Consider the following 24,022-nt stretch of genomic DNA (forward strand, 5'->3'; position numbering starts at 1 on the left):
GAGAATGACTGAGGATTGTGGGAAGGGGAGGGATACTTAGCAGCTTTGATGTGGTGATCTTTGCCTCCTGCTTGCCAGGAGTGATATTCCCAACAGTAATTGAGGACTCTGGACTCACCATATCTTAGGAAAGAAATGGGCAACTTAAAGGGACACTAAACCCAAATTTTTACTTTCGTGATTCAGATAGAAAGTTGATTAAAATTGCATGCTCTAATTGCCTCCTATTATCAATTTTTCTTCGTTCTCTTGCTATCTTTATTTAAAAAAGAAGGCATCTAAGCTATTTTTTGGTTCAGACCCTGGAAAGCACTTGTTTATTGGTCGGTTAAATTAATCATTCAATCAGCAAGAACAACCCAGGATGTTCACCAAAAATCAGCCGCATCTAAACTTACATTCTTGCTTTTCAAATAAAAATACCAAGAGAATGAAGAAAATGTGTGAATAGGAGTAAATTATAAAGTTGCATGCTCTATCGGAATCACGAAAGAAAAAATTTGGGCTCAGTGGGTATTATGCAGAAGTGGAAGACTATTTTTCGAGCCTACTTAAATGTGACAAATTCTAATTTCCCATAAGCAAATAAATTTTTTTTTGAAACATTCGTTTTTCTTTAAAATGGACATGAAAATAGCTGGCCAGGAGGTGAATACCCCCACTAGTAATTGGAATGAAGTCGTGGACTCTCCATGCCATAGGAAAAATACAATTTTAAATGTTTCCAATTTACTTTTATCAAATATGCATCTCATGTTCTTTGTTGAAGAGATATCTAGATAGGTAGCTTCCTGATGTCTGGAGCACTACATAACAGGAAATAGTGCTACCATCTAGTGCGCACACCTGAAAATGTAATAGAATTGGAAATGTATTTAAAATTGTATGCTTTATCTGAATCATGAAAAAAAAAAAGTTTGTTTCATTTCCTTTTGAATAAAAGCTTGCCCCACATTACCTAGAGAGAGTGGGTGACAACTTCTGCAAGGCATAATACTGTCCACCAACAAAAACATTTCAAATAGACTGCTCCTTTAAATACGTAGCTTTTTTTTAAGCCAGATAAATATTGCCAAAGTTAGATACATTTTCTATGTAGCTAGTGTAATTTAGTGAATTGCACATACCATGAGTAACAAACTAATCGTCATATTCCTTTAAACCCAAATCTGCATCAGACGTGTTAAATTGGCATAAAAAGTGGAAAATCTATGTAAATATTGGTTTTAAAATAATTTAAAAAGCAAAGTTTTCATTGTTTTTCAGTTCAGGAACAGACCGATATAGTAGTTTCCACTGGAAACTAGTACTAAATTGATAAATCCCTGCATAAGATCAGATACACTCAAGCCTGGGGAGACTAAAGTTACAAAAAGCAAAATAATCACTCAATTTTAGTGGAGATTTAAAATTATATATATATATATATATATATATACCAAAGCATTCACAGTAAACAATATTTTACCTGTTTTCTGCACTCTCTTAGACAGGTCTGCTTTCTATTGCCTGGAGAGCATACTGCTGCCTTATAGATCCTTTTGTATTACATTAGTTACCAGATTATAGGAATTTATTAGCATTTCAACCAATTTGATCATACCAAAAGTAAAACAAAATTTAAAGGATGAGATGGTAATAAAATGATTATAATTTTAACTTCACAATTTACTCATTTATTTTTTCCCTTTAATTAAATTATGAACTTTTCAGTCTGTAGAAATTGAAGAGCAATACACTTATATTCCACACAGCCATTGGCTGCACACTAGTGACCGATTTACAACTGTCCCTAATAGGCCTCAGCAGAGAAAGAAACCCAAGTTACATGGCAGTTACCATTGTCAATATTTAAACTAATGAACGAAAAACAAAAATCTACATTTTATTCAGGCTAATCCTCTGAATGCTTCCTTTTTTCCTAGAATTTTGTGTTTAATGTCCCTTTAAGAGAATTTTATTACATAGATATTGACAGCAAATAAGAGCCATAGGCCCAGCAAGTCTGCCCGATATTACCTAACAGTATAAACTTATCTAGTTCGTAGGATAGCCTTATGCTTGTCCCATGCATTTTTAAAGTCCCAGACAGTGTTTGTTGCTACTACCTCTTGAGGAAGTTTATTCTATAAATCAATCACTCTAAATTAGTGCTTCCTCAAATTACTCCTGAATCTACTACCCTTCAGCTTGAATTTTCCATTTTATGTAAAATACCCACAGCCTCAGTTTTACTAAGCCCTTTAACTTACTTGAAAGTTGCTAACATCACATTTTTCTCTGCTCTAAGCTATACATATTTAGGTCATTGAGCCTATCCTGGTAGGTTTTATTTTTTAGACCATGTACCATTTTGGTAGCCCTCCTTTGCACAGATTCAAGTTTGTTTATATCCTTCTGAAGATATGGCCTCCAGAACGGCACACAATACTCAAGATGAGGCCTAACTAATTATCTATAAAGTGGCATAACCTTACTATTTCTGCTTCAAATACCTCCACCAATACATCCAAGCATTCTGCTAGCCTTACTCGCTGCATTACTACATTGTGTAGGACATTAAACCCACATTTTTTCTTTCATGATTTAGAATGAGCATGTAATTTTATAATTTACTTCTCTGATCTAATTTGCATCTCTTGATATCCTTTGCTGAAAAGCATATCTAGATAGGCTCAGTAGCTTCTGATTGGTGACTGCACAGATGCCTCGTATGAATCACCCATGTGCATTGCTATTTCTTCAACAAAGTTTATCTAAAGAATGAAACAAATTAGATAATAGAAGTAAATTGGGATGTTCAAAATTATATTCTCTACCTCAATCATGAAATAAACATTTTGGGTTTACTGTCCCTTTAAGTTTTAAATCTGAAATAATTCTTAAGTCCTGTTCCTCATCTTTAAGTCAGTAAAGTGTCAGTCTAACATTTGGATTTTTCTCCCCTAAATGCATTATTTTACACTTTGCTGTGTTAAACTTTAGATCCCAGTCGTTTGTCCAATCCTCCAATTGTTGTATATCACTTCTCATTTTGTCTACCCCCCTGAAACATCCACTGTTACAAATGTTTGTATCTGCAGACATACTTTCCCCTGTGGCCATCTGCCGATTTCACAGATAAATATGTTAAACAGGCCCCAGAACTGACCCCTGAGGAACACCACTGGTAACAGTCCCCTCTGCTGAATGAACTCCATTTTCTAAGACTTTGTTTTCTGTCCTTAAAGGAACACTGAACCCAAAAAAATTTATTTCGTGATTCAGAGAGCATGCAATTTTAGGCAACTTCCTAATCTACTCCTATTTTCTCTTCATTCACTTGCCATCTTTATTTGATAAAGTAGGCATCTAAGCTTTTGGTTTAGGAGTCTGGACAGCACTTTTTAATTGGTGGATGAATTTATCCACCAATCAGCAAGATCAACCCAGGTTGTTCACCAAAAATGGTCCATCAAAACACATTCTTGCATTTCAAATAAAGATACCAAGAGAATAAAGAAAATTTAATAGGAGTAAATTAGAAAGTTGCTTAAAATGTCATGCTCTCTGAATCAATGTGGGTTCAGTGTCCCTTTAAGCCAGCATTCCACCCAGTTTATGTTTTGCGTCTAAACCAAGGCGATAGTTTGTTAATTAGTATATTGTGTGGGACGGTGTCAAATTCTTTGCTGAAATCTAGATATGCTAAATCAACTACTCCACCCTTGTCTAATACTTTTGTTACATAATCAAAGAAGTCAATTGGATTAGTCTGACATGATCTCCCTGAAGTAAAACCATGCTGATTTTGGTCCTCTAAATTGTTTGTCTCTATGCAAGTCATAATTCTTTCAAGACTCTTTCCATTAATTTCCCTACTACTGAAGTTAAACTGGCCTGCAGCTACCAGATTTCTCTACTGCCCTTTTTAGTTTCTATTTTTCATAGCATCACTTAATGTAGACATTCTACCTTCACAATTGTCTGAAAACAGAACAGAAGTAATCATTGAGACAGTCTGCAATTTGCTTATCTCCTATTCTATAAACAGATATCAACTTTACTATTCCTACCTTATTTTTCTCTTTCACTGATATATCTAAAGAATGTTTTGTCCCCATGTTTCACTGACTGCCATCTGCATGAGCTTTAACCTTCCTATTTAACTGCTTAATCTTTTTTGTTGGAGTCTCCATATTTTCATATCTGATTGTGTCTAATTTTTATTATTTATAAAAACTGAAATTTCTACAATATGTTTTTAAATCCAATTAGGTTCTTAAACCTGAGGGTAAACTTGGTCTAACATTAATACCTGACAGATTGTTTTACCTAGCGATCCATGAATCCTAGAGCATTTCCATAAAAAAAAACCCCTCTCAAACAGAACTAATTTTTTAATCTTAAAGTGACCATAATCAGATCATCAATACATGATTAAAGGGATAGTAAACTACAAACATGATTCAGATAGAACATACAATTTTAAACTTCCCAATTTACTTCAGTCTCTTGTTATCCTTTGCTGAAGGAACAGCATGGCACTACTGGCAGCTACCACCACATCTAGTTAGCCAATAACGAGATAAGTGTGCAGGCACCAATTAGCAGTAGCTCCCACTAGTGTATGATGTGTGTATTCATTTTTAACAAGGGATACTAAGAACATAGCACATTTGAAAATAAGTGAATTTAAAAGTCTTAAAATGACATGCAAGTTTAATTTTGCCTTTCCTATCCCTTTAAAGGGATACTAACCCCATTTTTTCCCTTTCACGATTCATAGAGCATGCAATTTTAAGCAGCTTTCCAATTTACTTTTATCAATTTCTTAGTTCTCTAGCTATCTTTAGATAAAGCAGGAATAAAAGCTTTCAAGCCGGCCCATTTTAGGTTGAGAACCTGGGTTGCGCTTGCCGATTGGATGGCTAAATGCAGCCACCAATGAGCAAGCCCTAGCCAGGGTACTGAACAAAAAATAGGCCAGCTCCAAAGCTTTCATTCCTGCCTTTTCAGATAAAGATAGCAAGAAAAATAGGAATAAGAAAGCTGCTTAAACGTGCATGTTCTATCTGAATCATGAAACATTTTTGGATTCAGTATTCCTTTAAGACACTGCAAAAGCACTTCTAAATGAAAAATTAAAGAAAATCTAATTTGAAATTCATACTAACACATCATGCAACAGCCATCCACAAAATGCATATATTTATAGCCTTTGATTCTTGCACATGCTCAGGCACTGGTTCCTCAGAAAGTGTGCATACAAAGATGGCAGACTAAAATAGAAGTGAATTTAAAGTTTGTTAAAATTGTGCTTGGAATCATGAAAGCCAAATTTTGACTTTGCACACCAAGTCTAAAGAGAAAGCAGATTAAAGGAACAGCACTCTATACAAAAAACAGTGCACTACTGAGAGCTAGCTGAACAAGTCGGGTGAGACATTAGAAAGTTGCTTAAACTGTCATGCTCAATCTGAATCACGAAAGAATTTTGGGTACAGTGTCCCTTTAAGTTTAAAATTTTTTCTAGCCATCCATGTTAAAATGCTACCAAGAAAACCCAACTAGCTTCTAAGGAGTTAAAACCAAGCTGTCAGTTGAGATGTGAGTTATGGATAGAAAAGTAGCAGTGTTGTGAAGCTTTCAGCATGTACTAGTCTAAATTTTATAACTGAAACTGATGTCTTATGCCAGTGCACCAAAGACAATTCAGCATTAGTAATGCTATTATAAGACTGAAGTAAAATGTTCAATAACCTGTCTGCATGTCAGCAAGTGGAAACCAAGATATATGCAGCATGCCAGAAAGTTTAGTCATCTTACCCATATCTTAATACAGACAACACACAAGTATATTTACTGCAGCGCTTTTTTTATTTTTCCTTTACACAATGAAGTGTTATTTTGGAGTTACAATTTTCAACTTGAAGATGGCTTACAAATTGTTTTCTTCCACAGTCATGTGATAACATTAAGGCAACATACAAAAAAATTTTTTACATAAATTAACTCAGATGCATAAATTTACAGGTGTAACTGCAATAAGTTTGTAACTTTCTTCAGACCCATATTGAATTTTGGGAATACAAGCAGTATTAAAAAAACTGGTTCTAAGGCCCAGATGCCTTTGCCAACCTTGCTAGAAACTGTGGCAAGACAGAATTGACAATTCCTTCATGAGCTCTTACCAGCCTCTTAAATGAAACTGTAGAATAAACACGAATTTATCTGAAATCCTAACCTCATACACCCTGTACACATCTCTAGCTTCAACTCCCCCCAGCAGAGCTACAATTAGGGAGAAGCATCATTATTCACAATACAGTCGCAGATAGTCAGCCTTTCACAGAAGTGCTACTTTCTACGCAAAACTAAGCTTAAGTTTCACCCAGACTGATATGCCAACCAGGGTTTGGATCAGAGGTGTGTACAGGATATGCTAGCACTATCACCATAGGAATGGTTTGAAGAGACCAGTCGAAGTCTTGCACTACAAAAATCCAACAAGGTTTGACTAAGTGTCTCATTCCCATGACAAATTCTTTTGGAAGTTGGCTCTATTCCAGTTTCATGAGGCTAGCATGAGGTGTACACATTTGCCAAGGCAAACTAATACTTTGAAGAACTCACGCAGCAAATGCAATGCATCTGCTAGTAGTCCATTTAGAAGCATTTACGGTGGACAATGGATGGGCCAGACTCATCATATTCCTGCTTGCTGATCCACATCTGTTGGAAGGTGGAGAGTGAGGCCAGGATGGAACCTCCAATCCACACAGAATATTTGCGTTCAGGTGGGGCAATGATCTAGAAAGAGAAACATTTTATAAGTACATGAAGTGCTCATGACTACAAATCCTTCTGCAGTCAATCTGACAATCATTTGCTTTAGTTTTACCTTGATTTTCATTGTGCTGGGAGCCAGGGCAGTGATTTCTTTTTGCATTCTGTCAGCAATACCAGGATACATAGTGGTGCCACCAGACAAGACTGTGTTGGCATACAGGTCCTTACGGATATCAACATCACACTTCATAATGGAGTTGAAGGTGGTCTCATGGATGCCACAAGATTCCATACCTAAGGAAATGCACAATTTTCAGGTCACTGATTAAGCCAAATTGAATAGTCACCAGAACTAGTCAACAACACACAAGTGGGAGAATAAGAACAAGATTTTAATTGCTTTGCTGCTACGCAAAATTAAAGTACCCATCAGATCCATAAGCAGTAAGTGAAACTAAGTAACAATTTGTTAGCAGCTGAAAATAGCTTGCAAGCTCTGACCACAGATTTCCTCTTGTATGCCAGTTTTACTCATTCTAATATTTGTTAGCCATTTCAAATTGCACAAGCCAGTGTGTGCAAGTAGGAACACATTATTTACAAGTCAATCTTCCATGATTTAGAAAACCTTTACATACCAAAAGAAATAGGCGGTCGAAGCTTGGGAGCCATTTTTTGGCTCTTAACTATGCTTATTTAATGTTTCATGTATTTCTTACATTCTTAGATGTGGGATCGGTTGCAGGCTGCTTCTGTTAAACTAAAGATTGACCCTTTTAATCCTGTAACCAATACTCATTAGCATTCTTAAAGCCTCACAGTAACTATTCCTATAGCATCTTTACCGATTCAGAAATTCAAGTGTATGTATGCATTTTCTATATGCAAAAACTGGTTCTGAACTTGCCCTCAAGACTAATGCTTTGTGGATAGCCAATACTTGTCTGTCCAAGTACCTTAAAAAGAGGTAATTTTATATCCTAAGAAATTAAACTGCTTCAATATATGCTATACCTACCCAAAAATGATGGCTGGAATAGGGCTTCTGGACACCTGAACCTCTCATTTCCAATGGTGATGACTTGGCCATCAGGAAGCTCATAGCTCTTCTCCAGGGATGAAGAGGAAGCAGCAGTCGCCATTTCCTGCTCAAAGTCTAGAGCAACATAGCAAAGCTTCTCCTTGATGTCACGCACAATTTCCCTCTCAGCTGTTGTTGTGAAGCTGTAGCCTCTCTCTGTCAGAATCTTCATGAGGTAGTCTGTCAGGTCACGACCAGCCAAGTCTAGACGCAGGATTGCATGTGGCAGAGCATAACCTTCATAAATGGGCACAGTGTGGGTGACACCATCACCAGAGTCCATAACAATACCAGTGGTACGACCAGAGGCATACAGAGACAGCACAGCCTGGATAGCAACATACATTGCTGGTGTGTTGAAAGTCTCAAACATGATCTAAGGAGAGAAGGCATAATGTTACAATAAGCAATTTGAAATTTCCAACCCAAACCATGCTGTCATGCAAAAAACAAAGATGGAGAAACAGAACACAAGCAGAAATAAACCAATGAAAAAGAGAACCTGAGACTTGAGGAGGGAAATGCCAGGAGAGATACAGAGCCCTGAAAATAGTGAAAGAAAATTTGAGTTGGAGAAATAAAAAATGAAGCCTACAAGTCCCCATAGAATAAAGAAAGTTAAGACTTCTGCATAGACAAACCTGTGTCATCTTTTCTCTGTTAGCTTTGGGGTTCAGGGGGGCTTCTGTGAGCAATACAGGGTGTTCTTCAGGGGCTACACGAAGCTCGTTGTAGAAAGTGTGATGCCAGATTTTCTCCATATCATCCCAGTTTGTGACAATACCATGTTCAATTGGGTACTTCAAGGTTAGGATACCTCTCTTACTCTGTGCTTCATCACCTACATAGCTGTCCTTTTGACCCATACCAACCATGACACCCTAAAAAGAAAATAATGTTTAGCCAAATGCTAGATACAATAAAACAAACAAAATACACAAATCTAAAATATATATATACCTGATGTCTTGGGCGTCCAACAATTGAGGGGAAGACAGCACGGGGAGCATCATCTCCAGCAAAACCGGCTTTGCACATACCGGAACCATTGTCAATGACGAGTGCTGCAATCTCTTCTTCTGCCATTTTTCTTTACTGTGGGAAGCAAAAAGCTTTAGTTTATAAAAAAAAAAAAAGCTGAATATGAATTTGCAAAACATGAAAAAAAAAAGTCTGAGAAAAGCAGTGTATAATCAAATATAAAAAAAGTTATGCAGCTGTACATGTTAAAGCAGTTTATACTAAATATTTTATTGTTAAAGTCAGCTAAAACCAGGATTACAGCATATAAAAGCAATTTTAATGAGTACATTCATATTTGGTTACAACCACCTAGTTAAAGAATAAATGGGCATCACAAAATGTATCTTGATTCTGATAAATCTTACAACTCTCCAATGTACTTTCAAATAGTTTGTTTAATTCTCTTAAAGGGACATGAAACACAATTTCTTTCATGATTTAGAAAGAGCATACAATCATAAACAACTATCTAATTTACTTCATTCTCTTGATATTCTTTGCTGAAAAGCATATCTAGATATGCTTAGTAGCTGCTGGTGTAATAGAAGTAAAATTGGAATGTTTAAAATTATATTCTCTACCTTAATCATGCAAGAAAATGTTTGGGTATAGTGTCCCTTTAAGCCACCAATAAACAGCTCCAGGTCCTACCTAGGTGTTCTGTTATTAACAGAGGCTAACAAGAGGACAAAACAAATATAATTGGAAATTAGTTTAAAATCACATGCTCTGACTAATGGAAAATAAAAAGAAGTCCCTTTAAATTCTTGGTTAACAAAATAACACTCCTTTACAAAGCAAAAAAGTGACGACATCCCAGGAAATAGAGTCAACTTCTTGAGTGCTAATGAACAGCCACACCCCAATTCTATGACAAATGCTTAAAGGTAGATTATATAGCCCATAGTTATTTATAGTTTTGCTTATTTTTAAACATTGCTCTGATTTTCAGACTCATAACCAAGCCCCAAAGTTTTAGGAGAACGCCATCAGATACCTACTCCAGCTTGCTCCTGTTTGTAAAGGGTCGTTTAATATCAAAAAAAAAAAAAAAAAAAAAAAAAGGGGGAGGGGGAGTGTCTTGTTTCCCCCACAGTGGACTTTCCAGCTACCTTTTCAACAGCTAAACTGAGAGCTTCTAAGTAAGTTTTTAAACAGTTTTACACTGGATTTTTAGATCAGTATTTGTGCATCTTATTCCTTATAGTAGTGTCTATTACATGGAGTTATATAAAATTGGTGTAAACTGTACCTTTAAGCGTTTCTTTAGGATATTTAAGTATTGCAAAATGCATTATCAGGCCCTGAATTATTTTCAGCTAGTGATAGCTACATCTGATACTGCAGTGTCAAATTATAGACCTTCAATTAATTTTTTTAAAGGGACATTAAACACTAAATAATTGCTAGATAGAATGATGCATTCAAAGAAAAGTTTACTGAGAACATTTAGATGTATTTTTTAAAGTTTAATTAGCTGTTAAGTATTGATACAATAAGTAAAATTAGTGTCTATAAAACAATGGGAGCTGACATTTGGTAACTTAAGTCTGTTCTAGTCAATTAGGGACAGTTATAAGTAGGTCATTAGTGTGCAGCCAATGGATGTGTGGAACATAACAGTGTTCTGCACATTTATTTCTAACAGGAACTGAAAAGCTCCCAATTTTAGAATGAATTTACAGGAAAAAGGAACAAAATAAAGTATATTGCAGATTTTTTTATATAAGATTTATCATTTTAGATTACCATCTCAAAGTATTTAATGTCCCTTTAACATGCATGACTGAGCATACAGTCCACCAAGTTTAACTTAAAAATGGAACATAGACCATCTAAAGACCTGGCAATGTGCAGTTAAACTTGGGGCAGTAAATAGCCCAACTATGTTTGTAGTCAGATACAAACATTCTGCAGTACTATACATGGGAAAGCACTAAAAGCTATTAGTCTACTATAGAAGCATGATTTCTTTATTATTCTATACACCAAATTACCTTTCCTCCCATTAAACAATTTAATTTTACATTAAGTTAAAATGGGGGGGGGAGATATAGAACAAGTTACACTTGCAGTCGAGTACATAGATTTTTTGCAGCATGTTCCTTACCAACTGCTTTTTAGTGGCTGAACATACATTAACATTTTAAGACAGTGTACAAAGCATTATCACATAACTGGCTAATGATTAGTTAAACTTTAAATTAAAAGACGGATGACTTTCTATAACACATTAGAAGTACGTACCCTGCAATTAATCAGTTCTAAATAATTATCAATGTAACTGTAGTAAGCAGACCACACCTATTTATCCAGACAGGGGGGGGGTAACCAAGACAACAGACTCCGCCCACAAGCCGGTGTTTAAATCTTCCACCCCTTGAGCCAACCAGTCGTCAGTTACGTGCCCTTATATGGAAAAATACAGCCCGCAAGCCACACCCAACCCGGTCATTCAATGCAAGTTACAGGAGGGAACCAGACTACCTACAGAAGGGTGAAACCAACAAGCAGTGGGATGACAGACTGGTGACGTGAGAGCTCCTCTCACATGAACAGTGTTATAAACCGTCTGGAGCCTCAAAGCCCGCGCAATATACTCCACATAAGGCGGTGGCCATTATATCACCGCCTAACATTACAGGCCCCGCCCTAGTTATTCGTGTAAGAAGAACAAGACAGTTTGACAGGTGCAGTCGGGACGGAAACCGTCTACCTCAGTAGTTCCTAATACTAAGGGTCGCAGACATTGTTAATACACCGGCTTATTAACCCTTCTCTTACAAGATATTGGTTACACTCTAACAAAAGCATTAAGTTGTTATACTGCAGTCAGGCTGCCATGGTGTAAAACGACAAAAAAAACAAAGTCACCCAGCCCCACTAAACTACAAAGTAGCAACATTAACGCCTATTCAGTGAAAAATACATACAAGTTAAATTACTATTCAACGCTGATAATGTTTTAAAAAAATAAGATACCCACTAGCCTGTGTGAAAAGCCAATTAAAACGAGCTACATTATAAATCCATCGCAAAAGGAGCCAACCAACAAAACCTATTGTCCACCTGCACAAAGCAGGTAACACAATCCCCAAGCATCTTATTTTATATTCTCCATTTACCTGTTGGAAGTTTTCCTTGAACAAGAAAATAAAGCAAGATGCTGTCAAGTCCGCTGCCGCCGGCTGAATGAGAACTCAACAGCGGCCGTTATCCTATTTAACGTCACCAGCCCTGCCCCGCGCGGACAGAACATAGCCAAATATGGGCATCTTTCTGAAACAAGATTCATCATTGGCCGACTTAGCGGTGGAAAGGCGTGTCCGGAGTGAATGCCACGCCCCCGGAACCCCTGAAGCTGCATGAGTTTGTTGTGTGCTTGCTTGGGTGGCCTCTAGGCCCGGGAAGTGTCATAGTAGCATCCTAGGCGCAGCCCCATCATTAGTGTTTATTAGATATTTAATTGGGGTTTGTGCTTCTGCAGATATCGGATTGAGCATTAATAAAATAAAGGGCAGTGAGCTAAGTGCGTAAACTATATGTAAGGGGCATCAGCTGCACTGACATACAAAAAAAACAGTAAACTGAAGCTGCAAGTTTATAGTTTGGTCCGCACAATATCACTTATCGATGCTGGAGATGCAGTTACGGATCTGCAAATTGTATGCTGTAAACTGCTCAGTTCCAAAAACAGTTTCGTTTTGTTTGCAGATGACTATAAAAGACTGTTTCCAAGATATAAATGCATTAACCTCCTGTCTGTGTAAAAATGCCGGTACAAGATTATGTATTAAAAATTACTCAACTACGTACCAAAGACGTTTTGTCACTTTGTTTTATTGTATTATCTATAATGTTTAGAACAATCAGTAATTGTAAGAATATATAGAGAGATAACTTGCAATGGTGTTTATGTTCATTTATACTTTCTTAAAACATTGTTTTATTTTGAAATGAATGTTCATGTAAGTGCACATAGTAACATTTCCATTGTCACCCAACCCATTGTGAACATAATATTTGCTAAAGAAATGACCCCCACACACATATACACACAATGTAATTCTCTCTGTATTATTCTTGTACTAAAACAGTTTTTGGCTGTTTTCCAAACAGGGTGGTGATAGTCTCATATCAGAAATACCTCTGAGGAAGGAAGAAGGCCTCACACAAATTCAGAAGTGAGACTTGATATTTTTTAAATTTAAAGGCAATGCTGTTGTCTCTCAATAAATGACTTCATACTTTAGCTAGCTATATTTTATAGGCTGCAACCTTCTTCAAGGTTACTAATGTCTATTAACATGATACAGTTGGCAGTAGTATAATACACTGGAATGCCATATTCAAGTGAAACTGGTTTCCTGCCAATTCAGCAGTTAGATTCTTTGTGAACTGCATTGTTTTGTTGGTGACTGCCTTTAAAGAGGTTAATAGGGCATTGTATGCAAAAAAAGTAAAAAAAAAATCTATAAGGCATATGAAAGAAGTAAATTATTTTATTTTGTGCATGAAATAGGGTTAGGCAAAGCTATTTACATTCAATCTTTCAAATATGTTTTTTTCTACAGCTGATACTGTTATGTTCACTGGTTCATAGGGACAACGCCCACAATTCTGCTGGTGGATAGGGCTAAGCCTTGACAAGCATGCTAAAATGACAGTTTATTTGGCACAGGATACAGGAACATTTGTTGTTGTTTTTTAAAAAGTCTGTAACATTTTGAAAAGGCCACTTTAAGATAAAAACAAATGAGTACAGTATTTCTTTAAAAGTATTATATAGAGACACACATTACAGAACTTTGCAGGCTTCTAAAGCACAACACATTTTACATGTCTGCCTTGGAAAAGGAAGTGATAATTGATTTTTGGAGGCAAGGGGATGCAATAAAATGATATCATGCTAATAAATATGCCGCTTAGGCAAACACTCATTCCCTGGAGTTTATTCTCAGCAGAAGAATGCATGACATTCAGTTTGTAGGGGGCGAGGTAGTGATTTCCACTGGCGATGGCAGCATAGAAAAAAGCCCTGGTAGCGATCCCTTGTGGTTTTCCTTTATTTGCCCAAATTTGTACACCCTATATTTGGTTAGGAATTCTCTTTCTATCGAGCTCACTGTCACTTAGGTTGCAGGCATTAGGACCCCTGCATACATTTAGCAGATAATAACTGTGAACCAAAATATCTAAAACAGTCTACAACATAGATATACTTTGACATGTAATTTTAAAGAATGCAAGCACACGTTTTCAAATTTGCAGAAAATGTACAAGAAACTATTGAAGTCTTAGTACCTCTGCATCCAAAATCTGCAGCACATTGCTCTGCTCTCAGTTGCAACACTCAGTGAAAATCAAAGGGCTGGTTAGTAACCTGTCATGCTCAATAGCAGATAAACTGATATCATCATTAAAGGGACATTATACACTCATTTTTTCTTTGCATACATGTTTTGTAGATGATCTATTTATGTAGCCCATAAAGTTGTTTATTTTTTTAAAATGTACAGTTTTGCTTATTTTTAAATAATATTGCTCTGATTTTCAGACTCCTAACCAAGCCCCAAAGTTTTATGAGAATACCATCAGCTACCTTCTCCAGCTTGCTCCTGTTTATGTAAAGGGTATTTTCATTTGCAAAAGAAGGGGGGGGTGTCTTATTTCCCACTTGCAGTGGGCTTTCCAGCTACCTTTTCAACAGAGCTAAACTGAGAGCTTCTAATTAAGTTTTTAAACAGTTTTATACTGGATTTGTATATCAGTATCTATGCATCTTATTCTTTATAGTAGTGTCTATTACATGCAGTTATATGAAAATGAGTGTATACTGTCCCTTTAAAGAGATATAGCAATGCACAAACAATATTCACTGATATGTTATTGCACTATTGCTTGCATATAACTATTATGTGTTTAACCCTTGCAAAGGTGTTAAAAATAAAGTTTATGACAATGAACTATTGGGACCTATAGTTGAACACATCCGTTGAGCCAATGACACAAGGCATATGTGTGTAGCCATCAATTACCAGCTAGTTCCCAGCAGTGCTGCTCCTGAGCCTATCTATTTATGTTTTTCAACAAAGGTTTCCAAAAGAAGAAGTAAATTTGATAATAGAAGTACATTGAAAGTCTCTTAAATGTTCTCTCTGAACCATGGATGTTTAATTTTGAATAACAAGTGCCATAAGTCCTTTATCATATTATTCACTTCTGTGCCATCCTGAAAACTACAAGGTTTTGGCTACATATGAACTTTGACAAGACAAGGCATATATATATATATATATATATATATATATATATATATATATATATATATATATATATATATATATATATATATATATATATATATATGTGTGTGTGTGTGTTTAGTACTCCTATTTCTACAACCCTTTTGTCCAAGAATAAAACTTTCAAAACAGAGGGTAATTATTACCTTGAGGTTACTCTCTGGGTGGCAATATTTAATCATCTTAACTAGGGCTATAAGGAGGAGGCCATTTAAAACACGTGAGTCCACACCTTTAAACTCTCAGAGAATCATCCATACCTTATACATAAACATCTTGTGTCACCATTGCACCATAACAGCTGTTTGTGGAGAGGCCGCATAATGTCATTGATGACCCTTATACCCTAGGGATACTGTTTCAAGCTGCCTTTTGTTTTCCAGGCTATATTATTGTTATTGAGATGAGTGATTGTGGTTTATTTTGTTTTTATTCATAATGTCTTTAAGGGACTTTAAACACCTCTTGCTTTTGTGTAAAAAAATTGTACTTTATCCCATGTCCATAGGGAGGCCATAAAGCTAATTCTGAAACCTACTGTAGCTTCTTAAAATGCTGCAGATTGCCGGAAATCAGCTAAATGATCTGCCTAGTTTTGACCCATTTAATTATTTCACTTATTTTTGGAACTACGTTTCTGTGGTGTATTGTTATTTTCACATAATTGGGCACAGTGTTATTATAGTTTTGAGCCATTTAAAGTTATGCTAAAGGAAAACTTAAAGTTTCACAATAGAACACACTTTTTAAAAATAAAAATAAATAACTTTCAAATTTATTTCCATTATCAAACTGTGCACAATCTTTATACAGGTACAAATCTTCAAATCCGGAATTCCAAAATCCCAAATTATTCCAAAATCCAGACTTTTTCATTAATATTTAAAAAACTTTTTTTTTTATGAAAAATGCCCATTTTACCTGCCAAAAAGTCACAATCTCCTCTGCCCGTGTCTTTGGTTTGCTTTTTGTGTTCTAAAATACAAATTCTAGTCTATATTTATTTAAAACAGCAACTATTAGCTTTTTGATTACAGTACTATCGGTCTTATGGTGCTATGTATACAAATTATTAGACATTATATAAAACTGCCTTTAAGTTACATATAAAGGCTGAATTATGATGTAAACATTGCCTAAATTACATGATATTGTTCTTTACACTTGGTCCCATCTCGTCTCCAAGCTGTCCCATTTTACAGACCCAAATATACAAATATTCCGAAATCCAAATTATTCCAGAATCCAAACCTTTTCCGTCCCCAAGCAGTTTTTATAAAATGTTTTATACCTGTATATGCACACTTTCTGAGGCAAGAGCTCCTACTGAGCATGTGCATGACTGCATAGTATATCGTGATTGGCTGATGACTGTGACAATGCAGGATGAAGGAAAATGGAAGTAACTGAGATTTTTCTTAAAAAAAAAAAAAAAAATCTACTAATTTGAAATTCAGAAAAAGTGCTATTGCATTGTCTTTTTATTATGCATTTGCTGATTATGCAACTCTACTTTGTTTAATGGTCTTTTAAGGGGTTGATTTATCAAGCTGCGGCAGATAGGGGCGCACATACGCACCCCTGTCCGCTGCAGCTCACCTCTGCTGTGCTAAATTCAGCATTGCACACAAGCGCTATTTTGCGCTCACGTGCAATCCCGCCCCCTGCTGTCAATCTCCCCGGTCGGATGAGACCGGGAGATTGAAATTCACCACCTAAGAGGTGGCGAAAGGTTAGGAAAGCAGCGGTCTGAATGATCTCTGCTTGTTAAATATGGGTCGTAGGGGGGCAAAGCCTGCTGAAGGCTTTGATAAATCAACCCCTAAGTATTTCACTTATTTCTGGAACTATCGTTCTGTGTTGCATTGTTATTGTCACATAATTTGTCACAATATTATTGTGTAGTTAAGTTTTTCCCTGTTTAATAATCTAATTACAGTAACACTTTCACATTCAGACATTTGCATCACACTGTTTTAGTTGATACTAAGTGGCACCTGTAGTTCTTTATATGATCTGCAACATTTTGAAAACCTTGGTTACAAATTTCGTTTTTTGGACTCTCTGTAGCGCATTGGAAAAGCACAATTTGTTACAAATAAGCATGAGGTGTTGAGGTGTTTTAACCCCTTCACGCCATTAGGACGTTCCATGACATTCTAACAGCGCCAGGCTTTAACGCCGTTAGGACTGCATGGGACTACCATATATGGCATCCTGCAGCTTCCTCCTTTGACGTAGGCAAGGATTGGGCTGGGGGACATGCCTAGCTGCATAGGCAGTACCCCATGATCCAATCACGGCCTTGAAATCACGAGATCACATCAAAGATTGCGTGATTTCATTTTTACTAATAGTGTTTATATCAGATGACAGTTGGGATACACTAAGCGCCTGCCTCAATAGACCCTGGCTCTGGAGATTGACTCCTAGTAGTCAATAAGAGAAAAGTAGAAACGAGTTAGAAACCAAAGCGCCAAAAGAGGCTGGGTCTGATCTATTGAACTAAACCAGTTGACTTAAAGATACAGAATAAAATTACAATTTATTTTCTTACATACATGGATCCATGTAGCAAACAAACAGTTAAAATGCACATAAAACAATATAAAAACAATATAAAATTCACGATTGTAATCCTCTTGCAGGTGACTATTTGGACTAATATGTACTGGTGTCCCAGTGGCCCTATATACGAGTGTGAAAGGCCTCTCTTGAATTAAAAATAATGGTTGGTGTAATGTTATCTTGCGTGCTGATATGTGTTCAAAGATGTCTATTTGTAAGTCCAAAAATAAAACATAATAATAATAATAATGCAGATGGTGTAAATTCCTATGTGAAATTAAAAAAATTAAAAAAAAATTTGAAATGGACTAAGTGCTGCACTCCAATGTTGAAATGTAAAATAATGAAAATAATAAATTCAAATACAAACAATAATTCCAGTGCAAAAAATCCTGAATAAATGTAGCCTTAAGCCAAAACAAATATAAATAACAACATATACTCTAACTGAGTGAACAAAATTCTTGTGGAAAATGTGAAAAAATATGTGAAGAAATGTGATAGACACTAAATCCAATGTCTTCCAAAAGTGTGATTGATAAAATTATAGTAGTCAATAGTTCCAGATTCTTCCAATGGACAGTGTTATTATCCAAATTGTGCTGTTAAATCCAAACACTCCAAAAATAAATGTGTATTGTGCACAAAAAGTCAATCAAAAAAATCAGTGGCCAATGTTAAAAACAAAAATAAAACAGAACCTGCAAATAGTACTCTTGTTAAAGTAAAAGAAAGAATGCCTGCTGCCTTAGCAGGACCGGAGGGTAGTGGGGGTGTATCAGGGTTTCCTCAGATGCCAAACTGTCCCCAATGATACCTAAAAGTGAAAAAATAAACACACAATAGTGCAGAGCGTAGTACTCAGGTATACTATATGAAAATAGACTCACCAGTCGACGCGTTTCGGTCTATGCTAGACCTTTTTCAAGACTGTCTTGAAAAAGGTCTAGCATAGACCGAAACGCGTCGACTGGTGAGTCTATTTTCATATAGTATACCTGAGTACTACGCTCTGCACTATTGTGTGTTTATTTTTTCACTTTTAGGTATCATTGGGGACAGTTTGGCATCTGAGGAAACCCTAATACACCCCCACTACCCTCCGGTCCTGCTAAGGCAGCAGGCATTCTTTCTTTTACTTTAACAAGAGTACTATTTGCAGGTTCTGTTTTATTTTTGTTTTTAACATTGGCCACTGATTTTTTTGATTGACTTTTTGTGCACAATACACATTTATTTTTGGAGTGTTTGGATTTAACAGCACAATTTGGATAATAACACTGTCCATTGGAAGAATCTGGAACTATTGACTACTATAATTTTATCAATCACACTTTTGGAAGACATTGGATTTAGTGTCTATCACATTTCTTCACATATTTTTTCACATTTTCCACAAGAATTTTGTTCACTCAGTTAGAGTATATGTTGTTATTTATATTTGTTTTGGCTTAAGGCTACATTTATTCAGGATTTTTTGCACTGGAATTATTGTTTGTATTTGAATTTATTATTTTCATTATTTTACATTTCAACATTGGAGTGCAGCACTTAGTCCATTTCAAATTTTTTTTTAATTTTTTTAATTTCACATAGGAATTTACACCATCTGCATTATTATTATTATTATTATGTTTTATTTTTGGACTTACAAATAGACATCTTTGAACACATATCAGCACGCAAGATAACATTACACCAACCATTATTTTTAATTCAAGAGAGGCCTTTCACACTCGTATATAGGGCCACTGGGACACCAGTACATATTAGTCCAAATAGTCACCTGCAAGAGGATTGCAATCGTGAATTTTATATTGTTTTTATATTGTTTTATGTGCATTTTAACTGTTTGTTTGCTACATGGATCCATGTATGTAAGAAAATAAATTGTAATTTTATTCTGTATCTTTAAGTCAACTGGTTTAGTTCAATAGATCAGACCCAGCCTCTTTTGGCGCTTTGGTTTCTAACTCGTTTCAGTGTTTATATCAGAACATGGTTCCAATGAGAACACTATTATACCTGCACAAAGGGGTTAATGTCACTTTAAATGCAGGTATGTGTGTGCACATGTGTATATGTGTATAAGTGTGTACACTGTATTCTTATCCACCAAAAATCTAGATTACTACCCATAATTCCTGTTTGCTGGGTAACAATCTATTATCAGATAATACTGCCCCTGCACCTACAAGTATCTATCTATCTATCTATCTATCTATCTATCTATTTGTATATATATATATATATATATATATATATATATATATATATATATATATATATATATATATATATATATATATATAAAAAAAAAATTGTACATTCTAGCTCTTTATTGCAATATCACAGTATTATAGAGACATAAACTAAACAAACAAAAAAATGCTATAATGCATTAGAGCCATTTCTTATTGGACGTATGCTTGCCTGCAAATGGGTTACACAAATAGTTATAGTCAGTGCTAAAGCCGCAGTACACTGAGGAGTCAGAGCTGACCATGGCCGCTGATTGGCGGCTACACGCATATGCCCCTCTGATTGATTCAAAAGTCATGTTCAGCTCACAATGTCTTGTGTATTGTTTAACCCCCCTTTTTTTGGGGTTGGGGGGGTACACATATAAATCTCCACAAGTAATAGTACAGTAAGAAAATGCTATTGCACCTTGTGTCCTTTTAAAAGGCAAATCAAAAGATCCCATACAAGAAAATTGCAATGCTATTAACGTTCCTCACCAAATTATATTTACTAAAATGTTATATCCTAATCAATGGTAAAGGCCTTTTGTAATCATTGGATAGTGACGTTTTACAGGAATGTAGGTGACTCATTAAATCATACTATTTAGTAACCATGAGCAATATAACATTTTAAGTAATGACTGCATTTTGTTGTAATACCTTTTTTTCTTATTCATATTGGAATACATGCAGGGATATTAATAATGTCTTGTTCACTGGTTCTGGTTACTGTCATCTGGGTAGAACCTATAATGTAAACTCATATGTAGGTTTAGACCTACGCCCTCCCTGGCACAATCAGAACTTGTTTCAGATCTACATTAGCATAATAATACTTTCCTGAGCTGTGGATTTATTTTATTCCACCCACTTATCTCTACTTCACCAAGCAGCTTGTGCATCTATAACAACCACTTTCCAGGGCAGCACAGCTGTAGATGACACATGGATTCCTTCCTTCCCTCGGGCTACAGACTCATTGTATATGAAGATTATCAGTGCCAAGCATGGCACAGAAACTATCCCATACTGTTCAAGTGATATATATATACAGTATCTCACAAAAGTGAGTACACCCTTCACATTTTTGTAAATATTTTATTATATCTTTGCATGTGACAACACTGAAGAAATGACACTTTGCTACAATGTAAAGTAGTGAGTGTACAGCCTGTATAACAGTGTAAATTTGTTGTCCCCTCAAAATAACTCAACACACAGCCATTAATGTCTAAACCATTGGCAACAAAAGTGAGTACACCCCTAAGTGGAAATGTCCAAATTGGGCCCAATTAGCCCCTTTCACTCCCTGGTGTCATGTGACTCATTAGTGTTAAAAGGTGTGAATGGGGAGCATGTGTGTTAAATTTGGTGTTATCGCTCTCATACTCTCTCATACTGGTCACTGGAAGTTCAACACGGCATCGCATGGCAAATAAGTCTCTGAGGATCTGAAAAAAAGAATTTTTGCTCTACATAAAGTTGGCCTAGGCTATAAGAAGATTGCCAAGACCCTGAAATTGAGCTGCAGTACGGTGGGCAAGACCATACAGCGGTTTCAAAGGACAGGTTCCACTCAGAACAGGCCTTACTATGGTCGACCAAGAAGTTGAGTGCTTGTGCTCAGTGTCATATCCAGAGGTTGCCCTTGGGAAATAGACATATGAGTGCTCACAGCATTTCTGCAGAGGTTGAAGGGGTGGGGGGTCAGCCTGTCAGCTCTCAGACCATACACCGCACACTGCATCAAATTGGTCTGCATGGCTGTTGTCCCAGAAGGAAGCCTCTTCTAAAGATGATGCACAAGAAAGCCTGCGAGCATTTTGCTAAAGATTTGATCCCTATAACTGTTTTTTTGTACTCCGCCTTTGTTAATAGCGCTGCGGAATCTGTTGGCGCTCTACAAATAACCGATAATAATAATAATAAAAAGACAAGCAGACTAAGGACATGGATTACTAGAACCATGTCTTGTGGTCCGCTAAGACCAAGATAAACTTATTTGGTTCAGATGGTGTCAAGCGTGTGGTGGCAACCAGCTGAGGAGTACAAAGACAAGTGTCTCTTACCTATAGTCAAGCATGGTGGTGGGAGTGTCATGGTCTGGGCCTACATAAGTGCTACCGGCACTGGGGAGCTACAGTTGATTGAGGGAACCATGAATGCCAACATGTACTGTGACATACTGAAGCAGAGCATGATCCCCTCCCTTCAGAGACTGGGCCGCAGGGCAGTATTCCAACATGATAACAACCCCAAACACACCTTGAAGAAACGAGCACTGCCTTGCTAAAGAAGCTGAGGGTAAAGGTGATGGACTGGCCAAGCATGTCTCCAGACCTAAATCCTATTGAGCATCTGTGGGGCATCCTTAAACGGAATGTGGGGGAGCGCAAGGTCTCTAACATCCACCAGCTCCGTAGTGTTGTCATGGAGGAGTGAAAGAGGACTCCAGTGGCAAACTGTGAAGCTCTGGTGAACTCCATGCCCAAGAGGGTTAAGGCACTGCTGGAAAATAATGGTGACCACACAAAATATTGAAATTTTGGGCCCAATTTGGACATTTCCACTTAGGGGTGTACTCACTTTTGTTGCCAACGGTTTAGACATTAATGGCTGTGTGTTGAGTTATTTTGAGGGGACAGAAAATTTACACTGTTACACAGGCTGTTCACTCACTACTTTACATTGTAGCAAAGTGTCATTTCTTCAGTGCTGTCACATGAAAAGATATAATAAAATATTTACAAAAATGTGAGGGGTGTACTCACTTTTGTGAGATACTGTATATACATATATATATATATATATATATATATATATATATATATATATATATATATATATATATATATATATATATATATATATACTGTGTATATATATATATATATATATATATATCAGCCACAAGAGTTAGGCAAACATTTAAAATACAAAGAACGTTTTATAGTTACTGGTTTACTTTTTGCATGCTTAACCTGATAACAATATTTCTGGTTACCTAATTTTCTGCTACCCAGTTTTTAAAATCTATTCTTCCTCCATTACCTCTCTTTTTACTCTGTATAGAGATTTGGACATGTAAAAAAGGCGCTACCTTGCAGATTTAGGGCAGCTGACACTTTTGAGTGTTGAAGACGCTACAGTAAGTAATGGAGTTGCAGGGTTAGTGATCTGAGTTTATGTTGTTGATAGGGGCTGCAGGGCCATGGGTCTTATCTCACCTGAGTATGAGGCTGGGAAGTGGCTGAAGGGCCAGTTGTCTTATATGATGTGGGTATGTGGCTGTAAAGGACTATTGGGCTATGGGTTTTGTTGGACGTGGGTATGCGGGTGACTGGGGTGGCTTATTGGACCACGGTCTGATGTCCCATGTGGGCATGAAGCTGACAGAAGGGTTGCAAGAACTAGGGTCTGCTCTAATAAGGACATATGGCTGTAAGGGGCTCCCGGGGTAGTCCTCTGAGATCCGAAGTGGGTATGAGGCTGAATGAGGGGTTGCAGGGCCAGGATACTGATCTGATGTAGCTATATGACTGACAGAGAGGCTGCATGGCCAGAATTATGGTCTGATTTAGCTATGTGACTGACAGAGGGGCTGCAGGGCCAGGAATCTGGTCTGATTTCGCTATGTGACTGACAGAGGGGCTGCAGGGACAGAAATCTGGTCTGATTTAGCTATGCAACTGACAGAGGGGCTGCAGGGACAGAAATCTGGTCTGATTTAGCTATGCAACTGACAGAGGGGCTGCAGGGACAGAAATCTGGTCTGATTTAGCTATGCAACTGACAGAGGGGCTGCAGGGACAGAAATCTGGTCTGATTTAGCTATGCAACTGACGGAGGGGCTGCAGGGACAGAAATCTGGTCTGATTTAGCTATGCAACTGACAGAGGGGCTACAGGGACAGGAATCTGGTCTGATTTAGATATGCAACTGACAAAGGGGCTACAGGGACAGGAATCTGGTCTGATTTAGCTATGCAACTGACAGAGGGGCTACAGGGACAGGAATCTGGTCTGATT

At 36.8% G+C, this 24,022-nt stretch overlaps 1 protein-coding gene across 2 annotated transcripts; it reads right to left on the bottom strand.

The window, feature by feature from the left end:
- Nucleotides 1-5,840: 5,840 nt before the first annotated feature.
- ACTG1 (actin gamma 1) lies at nt 5,841-12,075 on the bottom strand. Of its 2 annotated transcripts, XM_053706846.1 has the most exons (6): nt 12,001-12,075; nt 8,813-8,947; nt 8,494-8,733; nt 7,790-8,228; nt 6,884-7,065; nt 5,841-6,792 (listed from the first exon to the last, which is right to left on the bottom strand). In XM_053706846.1, exons 2-6 carry the CDS (start codon nt 8,936-8,938, stop codon nt 6,649-6,651), a joined length of 1,131 nt encoding a protein of 376 aa, XP_053562821.1. In that variant the 5' UTR covers nt 8,939-8,947; nt 12,001-12,075; the 3' UTR covers nt 5,841-6,648. The 2 variants fall into 2 exon arrangements, with proteins under 2 accessions (XP_053562821.1, XP_053562828.1); XM_053706853.1 differs by lacking the exons at nt 8,494-8,733; nt 8,813-8,947; nt 12,001-12,075 and adding an exon at nt 8,355-8,395.
- Between the last annotated feature and the right edge of the window lie 11,947 nt (nt 12,076-24,022).

Source organism: Bombina bombina, chromosome 1, assembly GCF_027579735.1.
Source record: "Bombina bombina isolate aBomBom1 chromosome 1, aBomBom1.pri, whole genome shotgun sequence".
In the NCBI taxonomy this organism is placed as follows: Eukaryota; Metazoa; Chordata; class Amphibia; order Anura; family Bombinatoridae; genus Bombina; species Bombina bombina.

What these genes read in the sequence shown, in the direction of transcription:
- ACTG1 (XM_053706846.1), bottom strand. Translation starts at nt 8,938, where the DNA reads ATGGCAGAAGAAGAGATTGCAGCACTCGTCATTGACAATGGTTCCGGT. An exon ending in ACAGAGAAAAGATGACACAG is followed by an intron (nt 8,229 to 8,493) that starts GTTTGTCTATGC and finishes TTCTCTCCTTAG; the next exon opens with ATCATGTTTGAGACTTTCAA. An exon ending in ATTCCAGCCATCATTTTTGG is followed by an intron (nt 7,066 to 7,789) that starts GTAGGTATAGCA and finishes GCATTTCCTTAG; the next exon opens with GTATGGAATCTTGTGGCATC.